The sequence below is a fragment of the Phascolarctos cinereus genome, unplaced genomic scaffold (genome assembly GCF_003287225.1).
Source record: "Phascolarctos cinereus isolate Bilbo 61053 unplaced genomic scaffold, phaCin_HiC Scaffold_9;HRSCAF=440, whole genome shotgun sequence".
Classification (NCBI taxonomy): Eukaryota; Metazoa; Chordata; class Mammalia; order Diprotodontia; family Phascolarctidae; genus Phascolarctos; species Phascolarctos cinereus.
Window position 1 is genome coordinate 148,229,616 of NW_027556402.1, and position 19,579 is coordinate 148,249,194.

Here is a 19,579-nt window from a genome sequence, read left to right on the forward strand (position 1 = left end):
AGTTTCTTTGGGGAAGCAGGCAACAAACTCAATTACAGCTCGATTAGAAAGTTCTTTGGCTAACACTAAGAACAGGATATTTATGCAAACACATTTTTAAAAATTCATCTGTAGAATAACATTTTCATAATTAAAGTGTGATGCATTTCCATTCGCATGAAAGTTTTTGACAATCAATAGCTAAAGGCAAAGTCAAACTCTCTCTTTGTAGAATATTTTTTAATAACATAAAAAGAGATGAAGAGCTAAGTGGTCCAAATGAACTCTTTGGTCCAGACCAAATACTAGAGCACGAGAAAGGATGCTCAAACATTCACCAAACTCCCCAAAATACATGTGTTACATCAGTGTGAGAGCTGTAATAGCAACATTATAATGTGTACATCATTCAACTTAACATCAATTCAAACGTTAATTAAGTTACTGATCTGTGCCAGGCACCATGCTAGACACTGGGGATGCAAAGACAAAAATGAAAAATCCCTTCACTTAAGGAACTTCTGTTTGGGGTGACACAATGTATACATAGCTACAAGATACTTTGGAAGGAGAGAACGCTAATGACCTTGGAGATCCAGAAAGGCTTCCCTTGAGCAGGAGGTGGCAAGTGAGCTGGGTCTTGAAAAAAGCCAAGGATTTTGAGAACTGACGATAAGAATAACATGCACTCTGAGAGGAAATGAGAGGGGGATATCAGAGGAGGGAGGAGTTGGGAAACAACCTGCAAAGTCAAGGTGGCAAAAGATGGAATGTTGAGTTTGGAGAACAGCCAACAGTCTAGTTTGGCAGGACTGGAAAGTGTACAGCTGGTATTCTATGAAATAAGTCTGGAAAGGTAAGTGGGTCTCAGATTATGGAGGTCTTTAAATACTAGGCTTTTTCCTAGAAGTAATTGGGAGCCACTGAAAATTCTTGAACAGGAGAATAATAATAGCTAACATTTGTATAGCACTTTAAAGCTTTGCAGTGTACTTTACACATGTTATTATTTCACTTCATCCTCACAACAATTCATGGAGGGAGGTGCTATTATTATCCCCATTTCAGAGATAGGAAAGCAGCTGAGAAAGGTTAAGTGACTTGCTCAAGGTCACACAGCTATTAAGTGTCTGAAATAGGACTTAAACTCACCTTTCTGACTCTGAGCCCAACACTGTACTACCTAGCTGCTTATGACGTGGTAAGACTGAGCTACTCTAAGATCATTTGGGCAATTGTATGGAGGACAGTTTAGAGAAGTGAGACTAGAAGCAGATAAACAAATTGGTAAACTCTTAAAATAGTCCAAACAAGAGGTGATAAGAGACTTAACTAAGGTAGTTGCTGTGTGAGTGAAGAGAAGGGAAAGGATGTTATGAAGAAACATGATGTTATCTAGCCACTAACAATTCCTTGTTTCCCAAGAAGTGTGTCTAAGCCAAGCCCATGGTAGGAAAGTGGAATGAAGTGATCTAGACTTTCTATCCCACTTTCATGCCTCCCCTTTTCCTAATGCTAAAGGAAATGTCTCTACCATTTCCCCTTAAACATTCCCTTTCCTAAGGGACACTCACCCCTCAAGTGTGATCTCTTGTGCTTGGACCAAGATCTGTATAAAAGCCCAGCTTTACCCCTCACCACATTGTTAAGTAATTGTTCCCTTTGAAGGATTTAGAGCCATCACTCTCTAAAATTGTTATGACATCTGCACCTGATGGAGAAGAAAATGAGGGTGATTAACTAAATTAATATGAAACCAAATGAAACCAAATTAACACAGCAATTTCTAACTTTTAAAACCTTACTTCAAAATCAAGGAATAAAACAGTTTTCTGATAAGTTAATAAAATGAAGTTACAGAAACCTAAGCTTTGAATGACTTTCTTGTTTAGAGATCATAGTCAAACTATAGACACATCTCAAGTTTTAAAATAAAAAGATCAAAATTCTCTTTACCCAAAATTCAAAGGATGTATCTTTCCTGAACACCATGGGAATCCACTGGGCCATAGGTGAAAGAGACCAAAGGATGAAGAAGGCTATGTCTAGACAGCTGAGAAATGGACAATAGCAGAGGTGGACCAGGCTACAGCCCAGTCCTAGTAGGAGTCATGATGCCAGACAAGATAGGAACCTAAATGGTTGCTTCAGGGAAGATAAGGATAGGAGGTTAAAAAAGAAAAACCAACTATGATTGATGAGAGGGATCAAAGCCATGAAGAAATCAGATATGCTCAGACCACACTCTAAAAGCCACAAATCCCAGTGTTCAGGTCTAACTAATGGAGAGGTTTTCTTTAATTAGTTTTACCATGGTACTAAAACTTTGAAAATAGATTTATCTAAAAGCACTTGAGATTAACTAATAAAATAATCTTAAATTTAAACAAGCAATGTAAAGGGATTTTTTCTTAGGCAGAAACTCAAAGATATTTAAGATTTAAATATAATGCCACTTTCATCTATTGCCACAAAAAGTAATTTCATAATGCAAATTAATGGTGAATTTACTATCAAACCAAATACTGCTTTTTGGTTGGAAAAAGTATAAAGTGGCAAATAATGATAGTTTGAATTTATATACAGAAGCACATTTCTTCTAAAAATGCTTTCTCTTATGTTTCCTGAATTAAAAGAAAAACTGCTATGCACCCCTTATGGATCGACAGTTAGGTACCAATGGAATTAGTGGCAAAATCACAGCTTCCTAACTTCCAAGTGCCCTTTCCATTAAGCCACAAGAACTCCTGAACTCCCAAGTATTCTTTACATTGAGCTACATGGCCTGAATTTGATTGCAAAGTACTTTGAAGGCAAGGTAAAGAGGTTCTTGATTTCATTATATCTCAGTGAGATCAAAGTAATATTGTGAGTTTAAATTCAATTCTTCCATTTCAGACAACAAGGATGCTATCAAAGTTATAGGACCTGACCAGATTCCATAGTGAATAAGGGATCATTGTTAAGAAATTCTAGCTATATAACAATGTACTTTCAGAAATACGAGTGGAGATTGCTTCTGTGTCAAAAATGCTCCATAGGACAGCTTTAGTTGGCCCACATTCCAACAGTCAGGAAGTCAGAAAGCTCTTAGAACCTGAGACTCTAATGTTGCCTTTTTCCTAAAACACAGGGTTGTACTGGAAAGCCACAGAGGATGATGAAGGTGACAGATGTGTGGGACAAAGGAGAGCATCCATAGGAAAAGAAAGCATAGGGGGCACAGACCTGAGAGCATGGCAGAGAAGACTCACGAGACAGTAATTAGGGAGAAGGCAACATTGGAGGATTGGAGGACAGCAGCTCCATGGAAAGAGAACAGAGCAATCCAACCTGAATTGTATGACTGCCATGTCCTCCTGAGGGACTGGAGAGCCATGAGAACATAAGAAGATACCAGAGAACACAGCCTAGCCATAGTGTGATGATTACAGAGCCAAATGGTGAAGAAAATGACCCTAAGGCAGCAGTGTTGCTCCAATATGCCTCTTTGTGAACGGAGGAAAGAAAGTCAGAAAGCACATAGCAATAGACCCCAAGCTTCCTTACTAGTGCTGCGAATTGAGCTAACTGTGCCTTTCTCCAAGGGCACAATTTGAAGAAGAAATTGAATAGCATTCTCCTTAAGGTACAGAAGATGTATGCATACATACAGAAAATGTTTACTGCCTGGTTTAATTTCTTATTATTTGTTTTCTTCTTCTGCCAGTTAAATAGCTTTTGCTTCTTGGATTCAAATCCCTTTTGTACATTGGGCACAGAGATGGTATTGGTGGGGGCTCAGACTAAGGTTTCAGATAGTTGATAACCAAACAATACGCCACATTTGGGAATTACAGAGTGGTCCCAGAGTCCTGTGAGTATGCATGGGGTCCAGTACTACATTTACAACACAAATATAAATTGTCCTAAGGCCCCTCTTGAAATGTCTACTTGCTCATAAACAACACTGCTTAGCAGGACAAATATTTCCAAGGCAGTAAGATGAATGCTAGACTCTGGTTCTTGCCAGAGAAAAGTAGATGATGGGTATTACACAGGCATAATGATCAGAAACAGCTCTACAATGGACCCCCAAATATAAAAGTAACCAGAGACACCTCAGGTTATACCACTGTCACTACGAATAACAAGTTTATCCATCATTTATCTTGCTCCATCCCTCTTGAAGCTGACCTGAGAGTTAATCTTCCACAGATTTTAAGAGAGCCACATGGTAGAAAGGAACACCATGGGACACTGAGTCACAGTGTCCACAGGGAAATGAGACCTTTGAACTTTATGCTTTACTAAATGAGCATTGCTGTCCAGCTCCCTAGGGCCTTTGAGTCCAGCAGACAATATTCAGAGGGGCTGGAAAGAGAAAGGTCTTGCCTCTCACCCTGCCCACACATGTATCTCTATTTAAAATGTCATGACTAGGGGGGACAGCTAGGTGGTGCAGTGGATAGAGTATCAGCCCTGAACTCAGGAGGACCTGAGTTCAAATCCAGCCTCAGATCAAACACTTGACACTTACTAGCTGTGTGACCCTGGGCAAGTCACTTAACTCCAATTACCTAAAAATAAAAAAATGTCATGGCTAGGAATCCCTACTAATGGCCCAATGTGAAGAGGCTTTGTTCTCTGCTCTCGCCTGAATCCCTATCAAAGATACAAGGAGCTAACTCTTCCTTCAGCTACACTGCCTAGCAAATCTTTTCCTTCTGTGAATTGACCCTACCCAGAACAGAAGAACTGTGGTTCCTCCTTAACAGACATCAATTCTAATAAAACATACCTGTTTGATTGAGTCAGTGAGCCGATTGCTCTAGAGAAGGCCAACCTTCATTGTCATATCCAAATCAGAAAGGCCAGATCAGGGCTGAGAATTCTTTGGTTGGTGCCTGCGGAACATTTTTAATGGCAACTTGTGATTAATATGAATGGACAATTTCGGCATAGCATTCTTCTGTCTTTTTTTCTCCACAGTTTCCCATGTACTAAAGTAACAGTTCAAGGCTTACAATGCCAAGCACTATTAGTCCCCTATGACATGTGCTCATATTTAATAAAAAGAAAAAGCCAGACATTCACTACATAGTCTATTCATGAGAAAAGAAGGAATATTTAGATTCATCTGGCTCTTCTGACATTCAGCTAAGATGTGGGACAGAGTCAGTCTACAAGGATAAAACTTGTTTTGAAGGTTCACTAGTGGTTGAGACAAGACTTAGTTTATTGATGAAAGGATGAAGATTCTAGCCTGGCCAAATACAAATATGACCATCACATCATAATATTGTTGTGGTAATGGGGCCAAGATTACATCTTTTGATGGATCAGGAGTGTAGCCAAAGGCTATTTTTACTTTAGCCTGCCATTTCATGAACATATGCCCACTAATCAACAGAGTAGGAGAACAAGAGTATGTGAGGTTTAGAACAATTTCATCACCATTATTAGAAAAGCCACTCAAAACTCACTAAGAAATAGGGAAAGGGAAGGGAAGATTTTTGCAAATGAAGTTAAGCTTTATAATTATCCCTACTGCTGAGAAAATAACTCAAATTACATGTCCTAGAAACAGCAAATCAGCCCCTCATTTATTTAATTATTTATTTGTTCATTCATTCATTCATCTAATTAATTAATTATTTATTTTCGCTTTTTAGTGAGGCAATCAGGTTAAGTGACTTGCCCAGGGTCACACAGCTAGTAAGTGTCATGTGATCGGTCCCTTTTTTAAACTTTCATACTCGAAGAAGTTGTCTGCTTTTTATTCCCAACAATTACTTTTCATTGAAAAGAGGACTATAGTGATAACTCATTTGTATAGCACTTAATACTTACCATAATGCTATAAGGGCGGCGTAAGGAAGCTCTATTATACCCATTTTAGAGATGAGGATACTAAGGAGCTCAAAGAAGTTACAGTGACTTGCCCAAGGTCTTGCCTGTATTAGAACCAGGCTTAAAACTCAGGTCTCCTACTCCAGAACCAGCATGATATCTCTCTAACATAACAAGAAATAGCTAAAAAAGAAAAAAAGAAAGAGTTCAAATAACTTTGCTCCAGTTTTCCAGTCTACTTCCCTTGCTTCATGAAGAAAGGGAGTAAGACATACACAAACACAGAGACACTTACAACCCACCCAAAAATCCTTTCTCCCTAATTGAAAATTAGAGCTCCACAATGATTGTTACTAATGTGCAGCAGACAGAAAAAAAAATGACTTGTATAATAGCACACAGCTCTCTTGCTAAGGAATATGATACAAAGAATATAGAAATTGCTGACATTTATAGATGTTGTCTTCATTCATTTTTAGCAATTATTGACATTTCAATCCCATGCTTCTATTAAAGCTATAAGAAATAACATAATATTTACTAGAGTTTCCCTTTCTCCCCCTCATTCTTTAAGCAGCTATTGACAAAATGATGAAATAGTCAAATTTCAGACAGCAAGATGGAGAAGAAGACTAGAAAAATCTCCAGAATTCATCATCTCTTGAGATAACTGGTCTCTGAATAATCAAATTGGCCACAGGGCTCCTTTAATCAATGAATCCAAGGTGGTCTTGACAGTTCTAGGGAATAGGGTCAGGAGAATGCTATTAATATTATTGTAAGATGGCTTGTTGTTTATGATGCAATTTAAGTCAAAAAATGTCTTCCAAGACAAAACAACGACATAGGAAAAAAGTTATTTTAGAACACAATGTGCTAGTGTTAGCCTTGTCTGCCAAACACCAGTGTTATAAAGGAGTTTGTCTGTATTATCACCCCATATTCCCCAAATCAAAGACCAAACCCAGAAAGAATCTGGACTCTTGGCAATAGCTAGTACTCAGGTCCAACTATAGATAAAATAAAAATAAAAATAAAGTTGGACCTGAATACCTGTCAGATTCAGGTGGAAATATGCTTTTAAAAAAAAAAGCTAAGGGGCAATTGGGTGGTGTAGTGGATAGAACACAGGCCCTGGAATCAGGAGGACTTGAGTTCAAATCTGACCTCAGACACTCGACACTTACTAGCTGCGTGACCCTGGGCAAGTCACTTAACCTCACTGCATAGTCAAAAAAAAATTACTTACCCTTTGCCTAATTAACACTAGCAATCCTACACAAACAAGCATCCACAAAACTGAACAAAAAGGAGTGGGGTGGCAGAAAGCTTATGAGACTCAAAGGAAGTAACACAAGAAGAAGAGTTGTTTTTAGGCTTGAATTTATTCTACTGGTTAATGATATTTTATAAAAGAGGTTCAAGAATAATTTTGAGGAGGAGGAAGTGCATACATGTTTCAATCCTCTAAAAATCTATGTAGTAGCAATAAGATCTAGGCCTCTGGAAAACACGGCTTCCTTGTAACTCTTTGGAGTGAGAAGAAATGAATATTCATGCAAAGAAGTTCTCTCAAGAATATTATTATTAAAGCAGAGATGCAGAAAGAAATTGCAACACGATTTCCCTTCCATCAATTTAACTTCAGAGAAATTGTTTATGTCACATCCCCATGAAAACATTTCATTGGTAGTAGAAAATAAAATGAAAATGTGGCCATCCTCATTGCTAACAAGAGACTTTTTTTTCAATACAGATTCAGAAAGGGTAAAAAACAAGTGTTGGGTAAATTATACAAAACCAAGCCTACCAATGCCTCTATCAGGAGACAGGTTTCACTTAAGATTTCTTCAGCTTAAATTGTTCCACATTCAGAACTCACAACTTATCTTTGTACAAGCTCCCATCATAGTGGCCTTTGTTCATTCAACATACACATAGGGAATAGTCTTTGTATCGCCAGAACCTAAACAGAGCAACGCTGACCGCATACAGTAGTCACTTAATAAATAATCATTCATTGATTGATCAGCCACGCACAAGTTCTGCCCTGTGCCAAAGAGATTGCAGACAGTAATTGGCCCTCTATGACAATCTGAGGCACTCTTGGAGAGAGCTGAAACCATACAACTCATATACATTTGTATTTCCTGAAATCCTATCTTCCAAATATTGGTTATTGTTCCCCATTTACTACCCCAGCAACTAAAACTCTGAGAACTGGGTGACAAGGACGTCTCTGGGGCTTTGGCACCCACTCTCACCCCTAGTTATCGTGAAAAAGGACCTAAAGTTATGAAAGGAAGAGAATGACCTTCCCTCATCCAGCTTGAAGAAGTATACCCACTCCCAAGGGGGTAAAAACCAATGCTGAGCCAGACTCTCCCTATCTGGGTGGTTTTTCTGACCAACCTTCAAAACATTGCTTAATGTATCAAAGGGTTTGGTGCCAATAATGGTTAGGCTGGCCAGGTGTTTCCAGCTACAAGGCTCCTGCCTGCTTTTTCCTCATCTCACTTTGGCATTTCTATAACAAACCACAGCATTGTCCCTCATTTCACATTCTTCCGGATCCAATTTAGTTTACTCTTGTCCCTATCTTTCCACCTTGGCTTCCATCACTGGTACAATCTTAGATTTGAGTTACAGAACACCTGCCTGTAAATCCTCTGACTCTAAAGCTCTATGTAAATGCTATTATTTCAGTCCCTGGCTGCCCAACTCTTCCCACCAGCTGGAGGGCCTTAGCATCACAGTTTCACTAGTTGGGGAAGCTCCTGCATACAAACCAAATCCGGTTAGCCCTAGAGCAGAGGTTCCCAAACTTATTTAGCCCATTGCCCCCTTTTCAAAAAAAAAAGAAAAATTACTCAGTGCCCTGCTGGAAATCTACTTTCTTTAACCTTTTAATGTTTTTTTAAAAATTTGTGTCATTTAAAAAATATATAATTTTTTTTAAAAAAATGATACATCTTAAATTTAATGATTTATTATAAATTTGGGTTCTTTCTTGCATTGAAATTTTGATGACGCAATATTGTGATTTGTAATAGTATGGTATCATATTGTAAACAAGTCATTATATGCACATGTTCTTGTTGATGCATAGTGGACTTCAGGACAATGTGTGAAATGTTGCCTGCCAACACTTGCTTGTTAAGACTTGTCTGCGGACTTGATCACTGATTGGTTATAACTTGCATTTTGTGTGTTTATTTGGAAAATAATGTAATCACTACAACTTTAACTTTGTTACACAACAGATGAAACATGTACAAATCGTTTTTCATAATTTTCTTCTCTTCTTTCCTTATGCTTCTATCACCCCCTTATTTTTATTCAATGCCCCCCAATTGCACCTGAGGCTACTACCACCCCCCTGGTCTTTTCCAGTGTCCCTCCCGGGGTTTCATGTCACCCACATTAAGAACCTCTGCAAACTATTTCATCCTCTCACCCTGCCATCTACAGGTGTTTCCTCATTTTGCTAGTAAAGCAGGAGATGGGAATCATCTCCCATTCTGGAGACCTTTTCCCCAGTACCACTAGTCCAAAGGGATTGCAAACATAGACTAAGATAAGTGGGGGTAGGGAGGAGGGAAGAGTAGGCTATAGAGGAGGACTTAAACACAAAGGCTATGGTCTTCTAAGGTCAGAAAAGAAATAGAGGCATTGGTGTTTATTTGTAGGTTACTTCTTTTCTCATTAATTCCATATGAAAGCTTTCTGATATTGCTAGAACCCAAGATCTCTTCCTAGGCCATTGTCCAACTCTTACCCCTTTTCTGTGGGTGTTCACTAGGGTTCTATCCTGGAACCTCTTTTCCCTCTTGAAGAATTCATCAGCTTCTACCTGCTCAAGAATCAGCTCTGAGATGACTCCCACATCTAAACACCCAGCCCTAGTTTCCCTCTTGGACTCAAGTCATGTATGACCGACTGCTCCCAGGATGACTCCTTCTGAATATTTCCTAAGCATCTAAGTTTGACAAAAATAGAATTCATTGTCTCCCTCTCCCTCACTAAACCCAATATTCTTCCAAATTTCTTTATTTACGTTAATGCTAGTACTACCCTCCAAGTCACCCAGATGTGTAACTTCAGAATTGTCCTTGTCCCTTCCCTTTCTCTTATTCACCACATGTAAAACTTTGCCACATCTTTTTGATTCCACCTCTATATCCCTTGAATCAGTCCCCTTCTCTCTCTTTACTCACATAGCTACCAGCCTAGATCAGACCTTCACTACCTCTCACCTGGACTGCTCTACTATCTTCCTAACCAGTTTCCCTGCCTCCAATCTCTCCTCCCCAATTCAATCTGAAGCTGCCAAAATGATATTCCTGAAGCATAAATTTGAAGATTTCCTTTGATCAGCAACTGCCTAATGATAATTGTTCCCTAATCTGGCTTTCAACTCCAGCCTCATTTTTTTTGTGTAAAATATATTTTTATTTTGTTAAATATTTCCCAATTACATATACAAAGCTTTAAGATTAATTTTTTAAAATTCTGAGTTCCATATTCTTTCTCCCCTCTCTTTTCCCCTCCTGGAGAAGGCAAACAATGTGATATTGAATATTCATGTGAAGTCATGCAAAATATTTCCATATTAGCCACATTGCAAAAGAAAACACAGACCAAAAACCCCAAGAATAATAAAATAACAAAAAAAGTACTCTTCAATCTGCATTAAACTCTATCAGGTCTTTCTCTGGAGATGGACAGCATTTTTCATCATAAGTCCTTAGGAATTGTCTTGGATCCAGCCTTATTTTCTATTCACCTTAACATATTTCCAGCCCTATTTCATATATCCCTTACAGGGGAGTGTAAACTCCTTGAGGGAAGGAAATGTTTCCTTTTTGTCTTTGAATCTCCAGAATATAGCAAAGGCCCTTGCAAATAGTGGATGCTAAATAAATGTTGAATTGAACACTGAAATGTTTTTAAGTGGAAGCCATTTGCTGCCTTACCTCTCTTCTATTGCAGTTACTTAAATCTTCTGTTGTTATTAGACTTTTCACATTTCTGTCTTTTGCCTTTGGCTATATAAATGGCAAAGAACAAGTCTTACATATCTGTATATACCTGTAGTATCTAATACACAGTGAGTGCTCAATAAATGTTGATTTGATTTTGATTTGAGTCAGCAAGTTAAATTTACTCTGAATAATAAAGAATGGGTAAGTTTAATGTTTGGAGTTCTTGTTCATCTTCATTCCAGGTTTTGGCCCGATTCAATCTTTGGGGAAGAAGGTTGAAACTGGAAGTAAGCTAATTAGTCAATCGACCACCATCACCTTTGGGATGCCCAAAATAACCCCATGGAATATTCCTTTATAAAATCCACTTAATTATGTTAGGAACAAAGCAAAATGATACTACAAAATTTCAGGGAATTTCTGCTTTTTTTCTGAATAGCATTTTAGAATTATTTTTTGTTTGATGAACTAATTCAAGGCTTTTTGGAGGCCCAGCAATCAGATCTAGTCCAATAATTAACACTAATGTCCCTGAGAGAAAATATTTAATGCATTTTAACCCACAGTCCTTTTTATGCCTAATGCAAGTAGTCAAGATTATGGGTGAAATTTCATTTTAATTACGAAGCCTTGAAAATACAAAATAATTGAACCATATCTCTCTCAGTATCTAAGCTAGTCCTTTACTCATAAATTTCACATTCAGGGAGCCATGAGAGAATCACTCAACCAGTACTATAGAAATTACAGATTTTTCAAAAGTGTCTCTACTTTTTGTTAATGAGGAAGGACTGATGTTTCTCTAGAATCTTATGCTTTTGCTGGGAGTCCTGGTGCAAGATACTGATTGAAGGGTGTTGCTGCAGAAAGGAAGAACAAAGTTATCTATGGGGTAGGGCAGTGGGACAGCAGCTGTTGGGAATCCACCAGGTAAAGATGTAAGACCCATAAATAGATAACAGTGGGGTTTCTAGGGACTCCTAATAGATGGAAGTGTTGCTGTGTCTCCTTAAATCCCTAACACATGCCAGAGAATGTTTTAGAGACACTTAGAGAAAAACTATAATTTCTGTAGAAAAGAGTACTTGAATTCCTAGAATATATGACACCAGTTTGGGAAAGAGGATAAAGGACACTTTAGCCCATAGTGGTATTATTTAAGTAGTACTACATCAATACTAATTCAGGCTTGGGATCTCCAGGCCCAGGATAGGTCCAAAATAAATTGTAATTTCTAACAAGGTATAAAAATCCCAGGCTAAGCTCTATGCTTGAATTGGCCCTGAGCTCAAGGACTAACTCAACAGAATGCTGATTATAAATGCTGATGATAAGGAAGTAGACAGAAGAGGGGAAAGAGAGGAAGGGGGAGGGAAAGAAAGGATGAAAGAGGAAGGCAGTAAGGGAGAGGAGGAAGAGAAAAGAAGAGTGAAAGAAAATGGAAAGAGAAAGAAAGAGGAGAGAGGGAGGGAAGGAAAGACAGGGAAAGAAAAGGAAAGGGGAGAAAGAGAGAGAGGGAGAGGGAGAGAGAGAATGCAAAAAAATGAACCTACCATTCATCATATTTTAAGGAAGTATAATTATGAATAGAACGAAATATTCATGAGATCTTATTTTCATTATCTTTCTCCTTAAGCAAGCTGAAGTAGGAGAAAATCAGCATATCAGACAAGAGGAAAGAGTGAAAGAGGGTACACACAACTGAAAGGAACCAAAAGAAACTTGAAGTGCCCCAAAAACCAAGATGTCAGGGAAGAAATGGAGTAAGCAATGCACGTCCCAACATCTCAGGTTATGTGAACAGCTGGAGAAAGTATTTGGTGTCAAATTCTCAGTGGTTGTTTCTCAATTCCATTTGAAATAAAAAATAATGCATGAATTGTATTGGATGAATGAATGAATGAATGAATGAATGAATGAATGAATGCATGAACTATGTCTATTCTATCTGATGAATTATAATGAGCAAGAGAATGGATAATAATGGTTGACATTTACAAATGGCTTACTATGTGCCAAACACTGTGCTAAGAGCTTTACAATTCTCTCATTGGCTCCACAACAACTCTGGGAGGTAGGTACTATTATAATTCCCATTTTATAGATTAGGAAACTGAGGCAAATAGAAGTTAAGTGACTTGCCCCAGGGTCACACAGCTGGTAAATATCTGAGGCATAATTTGAACTCAGGTCTTCCTGACTCTTAGACCCACTATACACTATGCCACCTATCTGCCTTCCTCTCTGTGGAAAAGAGAGGGATTATCCATATGGAATATGACACATTGTTAGACTCAATATTAATTGGTTTTGCTTAACTGTTTTTCTTTATTACAAGAGTAGGCTAAGTGGTGGGACATGTTTGGAAATTATTGCAACAAAAAACAAAAAACCACAAGAAAACTGTTTTTTTCTTTTTCTTTCTCTCTCTCTCTCTCTCTCTCTTTTTTTTTTTTTTTGCAAAGGAGTACCAGTGTAAGAAGCTGTTAGGGAGAAGACAGCACGGGGAAGAATTCAGCCTACTGATGGTGTGGTTTTTTTCTTCAGTGTTTTTCAGTTTATTGAGTCTTTGACACTATTTATATGTGAAATGAATGACAGAATTCAATCTGTAGATTACTGGTAAAGGCCAATTGTTATATCATTAATGAAAAGTCAATTAAACAAGAAAATGACCTGAAATTTCTGCTAAACTTTTAAAGGCAGCATGGTGTGGGAGAAAGTGGTCAGAGCTTAGAGTCTGAGAACTGTAACTGTGCAAGCTTTGACACTTAATAGCTGATGTTACTTTGTCTCTGGACCCTAGTTCATTCATCTTTAAAATAAGGGAGTGGATTAGAGCTAGATGAATTTTGAAGTCCCTTTCATCTCTAAATCTGTGGTCCTAAATTTTTTAAAATATCCATAAGTTCATAACCATGGAGACAGAAAAATGATTATTTGATGACTTGGGGATTTTTAAAATATGTATTTAATACTTGGTTGTATATTTAAGGAAAAAGTATAAAATATGTATCTTTTATATATCATTAAAATTTACTAAGTAACTTGACTGTGATCATACAATTAGTAAGTATCTGAGGCAGAATTTGAAATTAGAGTCATTCCTAATACCAAGCTCAACACTACCTATTACATCACTTGACCTCCATCTTTGTATAATCTTGTACTTCTTGAGACTTATTTGCTAAGTCATAGACATGTTGCCACCTGCTGGTGGATGGAGTTTTATACAAGGAATTCTCCATACTGAAAAAGGCAGACCCTTTTCCTGTTTTCAAGAAATATACTAAACGAGAACTCAAGGCTAAATTCTGTGGGCCTTCCAAAATTACAACGTGTGAGGTAAGAGACAACTCTTAACCTCAGTAATACAACCATTCCTGCACCATATCAAGAATCATTTTCTGATGCTTTCATCAAAGCAAAATTGCCATTGATAGATTTTTGTCTTGGGTTTATTTTTTCCCTGCAATAAATGGAAAAGGATTTTTGAAAAATAATTATGGTTGTTCTTTCATCATTTACTATGGATTAACTATTTTTAATAACATTGAATTCACTGGGAAAAGTACATATTGATTATATGAACTAGATCTAAGTAGGTGGTTCAGTGGATAGAGTGCTGGGTCTGGAGTCAAGAAGATCTGAGTTCAAATGTGGCCTCACAAACTTGCTAGCTATGTGACCCTGGGCAAGTAATCCCTATTCGCCTCAGTTCTTTATTGTAAAATGAGGACATACTGGAGAAGGAAATGGCCAGCCATTTTGCCAAGAAAACCCTGTGGATAAATCCATGGGATCACAAAGAATCAGACACAACTCAACAAGATACTAAGAGGTTGCTAGTCATAATAGTAACTTTTGAGACACAATGAACTGAGGATATAATTAACACAGTAATTTAGTTATTTAATAAGATTTTTCTTAAACTACACTTTGTTCTTTGTCATGAAAATTTCCCATTAATTTAAAAGAAAAGGACTATCTTTGTATGCCCAGCACTTAGCACAGTGACTGGCACATAGTAGGTAATTAATAAATGTTTGTGACTGACTTAAGAAAAGCAAGATGTCAACCTTTTCAAGTCCACTTATTAAAGGGCTGTATTTTGGTCATGACCTGAGACATCAGTGAGATGCCACTTGACTGCAGAATTTCACATGTACCACTTACCCAAAAGTACATCAGACTTTCTCTAGTCTGGATATCTCTTGGTACATACTTAAAAGCTGTACATCCCACACAGGAAAAAAAAATCAAGAAGACAGAATGTCATGGTAGTGATTATAGCCCTCCCAGGATTCATCTCTGAGCTAATGAGGCAGCCAAGAAGGTGAGGCCATACGGCAATGGTGCAGACTGCCAAAATGCTCCCAGCTATGGCTGCAGTCCATGTGTTCAGGCAGAGGAGGACAGCTGCTGCTGCTACACCTATTGGGAACCTGGAGGTAGTAGAGAAAACACAACAATTAAAATCACGAATTTTAACCAGTTAACTAAAATAGTTAATCAGTATTAATCCTCTTTCCAATTTCTCAAAACAAACAAACAAACTCAGAACACTACAAAGTCTTTGTCATAATGAGGATTATAGAATCTAATACTGGCAAGGACCTGAAAAATCAACTAGTCTCACTCTCAGTTAAGGAAATAGAAGCCTAGGGAAGTTGTGATTTGCCCAAGGCTACCCAGCTAATTAATAGCCGAGTTAGGATGAGAATATAGGCATCTAGACTACATACATACATACATACATACACACACACACACACACACGTATTTGTATATGTGTGTATGTATGTATATGTATATATACATATATACACATATATACATGCATACATGCACATATATAATACACATATATACATGTGTGTGTGTGTGTGTGTGTGTGTGTGTGTGTGTATATATGTATGTATGTATATATATATACCTCTGAAATGGGAGACAGCAAGACACAGTGGGAAGAGTATTCACTTTGGAGTCAGAGGCCTGGGTTCAAAACCCACCCCTGAGGATTATAACCTATGAGACCTCTTCTCACTTCTTCTCACCACCCCACTGCTATGCTGTCCGTGTGGTTTCTCAAGTAATGTATGTATTCAGCCACTGAAGGGATCTATAGAGATTGGTGAAATTGATTATGTGACTGAAAAGTTGGCTATTAGTTGGTTTACAACTAGTCATTGAAAGCACCCAGTCAAGGGGCAGCTAGGTGTTGCAGTGGACAGAGCACTGGCCCTGGATTCAGGAGGACCTGAGCTCAAATCCAGCCTCAGACACATAACACTTACTATCTGTGTGACCCTGGGCAAGTCACTTAACCTATTGCCTAGCAAAAAAAAAAAGAAAGTGCCCGGTCACGTAGGATATTAATTGTTTGTCTGTCTCAGCAAGGTACATGTTAAACTATTTATTGCCCTTTTATATCCTTAGTTGTTTTATTGTAACTTTTTAAATAATGCCCATTATAGATAATTGAATAAAATCAGAAGGATGAGGCAGATAAGAAAGCAAACATTTTAGCAACCAGGGATTTCATGATGAAACAAATACCCATGAATCAAGCTTAGGTACCAAATCCTAAATATGTAAATATGCACAGTGTCAGCTCTAAGTGCCCCAGGCAATTCTCTGAGACTGGTAGAAAGTTTGCTTATTACTGAAATCACAGGACCAAAAAAAAAAATTAGGCTTAAAAGGAATTTTTGAAAAGATTTTACTTGAAGTGAGCAGAACCAAGAGAATGTTGTACACAATAACAGCCACACTGTGTGATGACTAATATTGATAAACTTAACCCTTCCCAGCAATACAAGGATCTAAGACATCTCCAAAGGCCTAGTCATGGAAAATGCTATCCACATCCAAAGAAAGAACTATGGAAGTTGAATTGCTATTTTTTTCTCTTCTGTTGAGTTTTGTTTCCTCTTTCTGATGGTTCCTCCCATTGGTTTTAATTTTTACTTACAACATCACTAATGTGAAAATATGTTTAGTAGGAATGTAAATGTATAGTCTATATCAGATTGTGCACTGTCTTGGGGAGGGTTGTGGGGAGAAAGGGGGAGAAAAATTTTAAACTCAAAAGCATATGGAAGTGATTAGTGATAAATCAAATTAATAAAAAATTTTTAAAAAATATTTTACTTATAAAAATATGAGCCATTTCCCAATTGATAAATGATCAAAGAACATGAACACGCACTTTTCAGAAGAAGAAATCAAAGCTATCAATTCTGCTGTTCACTTGTTTCAGTTGTGTCTGACTCTTCATGACCCCATTTGGGGTTTTCTTGGCAAAGATACTGAAGTGATTTGCCATTCTTTCTATAGCTCATTTGACAGATGAGAAACTGAGAGGCAAACAGGGTTAAGTGACTTGCCCAGGGCCAGACCGTTAGTAAGGCTCTGAGGACAGATTTGAATTCAGGAAGATGAGTCTTCCCAGTCTCAAGTCCATTATATCCACTGTGCCACCTAGGTGCCCCAATAGTCATATAAAAATGTTCTAAATCACTAACAATTAGAGAAATGTCGTGTTAACAGCTCTCAGGTATACCTCACGTCTATCAGATCAGCCAATGTGACAAAAAAGGAAAACAACAAAGATTGGAGGGGATATGGAAAGACTGAGACACAAATGTACTATTGGTAGAGTTGTGAACTCATCCAACCATTCTAGAGAGCAACAGGTAACTAGGCCTAAAAGGTTATCAAACTGGGTATACCCTTTGACCCAGCAATGCCAGCAATATCCCAAAGAGATCAAAGAAAGAGGAAAAGGGTATATGTGCACAAAAATGTTTATAGTGGCTCTTTTTGTGGCAGTAAAGAATTGGAAATTTAGGAGATGCCCATTAATTTGCAAATGGATGAACAAGTTGTGGTATATGAGTGTGATGGAATGCTATAAGAAATAACAAGAAGGATGCTTTTAGAAAAACCTGGAAAGACTTACATGAACTGATGCAAAGTGAAGTGAACCGAACCAGGAGAACACTGTACGCAATCACAGCAATATTGTAAGGATGATCAACTGTGAAAGACTTAACTACTCTGAGCAATACAATGATCCATGACAATTCCAAAGGACTCATGATAAAAAAAATGCTATTTACCTCCAGAGAGAGAACTGATGAACCCTGAGTATAGATTGAAGCATATTTTTTCACTTTATTTTTTTCCTTTTTTTTTTGTTATTGTTGCAACCTAGTTAATATGAAAATGTGTTTTGTATGACTTCACACATATAATGGGTTTAACAGAACAAATCCTTTATTAAGGAGATTTGCTCTGTGAAGTTTGGATTCAGTCAAAGGGCTAGACTTCAGGACCTAGAGGGCCACATGTGGTCTCAAGGCAGGAGATTTCCCCGCCCTTGCATTGGTCTAATAAAAATAGTCTTTTTTTTTTCTCAGAGAGAGAAAGGAAAAAAGATAAGAGCTATACATTTTGTGATGGCCGTTCCTCATTTTCCATTGCTGGTGTTTCCATTGCCCACCATAAGCCTTAAATTTGCTTCTAGACATTTGAAAGTTAGTTCTTTTTTTTTTCTTTTTTTAGGCAATTGGGGTTAAGTGACTTGCCCAGGGTCACACAGCTAGTAAGTGTTTGGTCTGGTCCTCAGGTCCTCCTGACTTCAGGGCCAGTACTCTATCCACTGCGCCACCTAGCTGCCCCTTGAAAGTTAGTTCTTAACATTTCAGAGAAGCAGTCAAACTTAGTGTTTAAAACCCAAGACTCCCAAGAAGATCTAAAGAAGCTTCCCTTTTATTGATTTTTTTTTAAAAAAATGCTATCCCAGGTTGCAGCCATGGAAGATTAACAGTATTAGATTCTGAGTTCCTTGGGGGCAGGGACTGGTTTTTGCCTCTTTTTGAATTCCCAGTGCTTAGCACAGTACCTGGAACACAGCAGGTATTTAATAAATGTTTACTGATGTATTGATTGATAAATTCCCAAGATCACTGACCTGAGTCACCTGAGGAAGAAAGCATCCAACTGGGATTTCACAGCTTTCCAATCATAGAACAAGTCATGTAATATTTGAGGGCAGCTAGGTGGCACAGTGGATAGAGTGTGGGGCCTGGAGTCAGAAAACTCATCTTCCTGAGTTCAAATCTGGCCTCAGCACAATGGCTGTATGACCCTGGGCAAGTCTCTTAAACCTGTTTACTTCAATTTCCTCATCTGTAAAATGAGCTGGAAAAGGAAATGGCAAACCACTCAAGTATCTTTGCCAAGAAAATCCCAAAAAGGGTCAAGAAGAGTCAGACATGACTGAATCAAGTCAACAACAAATAATCTGGTTACTTCCTTACTCATATCTCCACATTTTGAAATTGTCCATCCATCTCCATGGGCCACATAACCCCTTTCCCCACCAGAAATCCCCTTTTCTTCCTCAGAACTCTCATTTCTCTGTGTTTGTACCTTTCTTAGGCTCTTGAAGATCCACTTGTTATTGCAGTTATTTCTATAGGCACTCCTCTGCAATGTTCCCCCAATGCTTTGTTGGGGCACGGAGACAATTCTGAATTTGGGAGGGTTAGGCTAGGAGAGGATGAAGTCTGGTAGATCCCAGTAAGCTAGAAATATTTCAAAGACAACCACAGAAGCAGACTACATATTTATTATCCAAGAACCAGCTTTGCTCAGTTCTGAGAGACTTACCACAATAAAATCACAGGGTCTTAAATTTAGAGCTGGAAGGGACCTTAAATAGAGGTTATCCAGTTCAACCTCTTTATTTTGCAGATGAGGAAACTGAGAACCAG

At 38.0% G+C, this 19,579-nt stretch overlaps 1 protein-coding gene across 1 annotated transcript in view; it reads right to left on the reverse strand.

Moving 5' to 3' along the window:
• The window catches only part of CWH43 (cell wall biogenesis 43 C-terminal homolog), a 49,612-nt gene that overhangs the window by 23,820 nt on the left and 6,213 nt on the right, over window positions 1–19,579 (reverse strand). Inside the window, 3 exon segments of the mRNA XM_078148858.1 lie at window positions 1,556–1,690; window positions 4,760–4,865; window positions 15,145–15,241. Coding sequence (XP_078004984.1) covers window positions 1,556–1,690; window positions 4,760–4,865; window positions 15,145–15,241 — 338 coding nt within the window.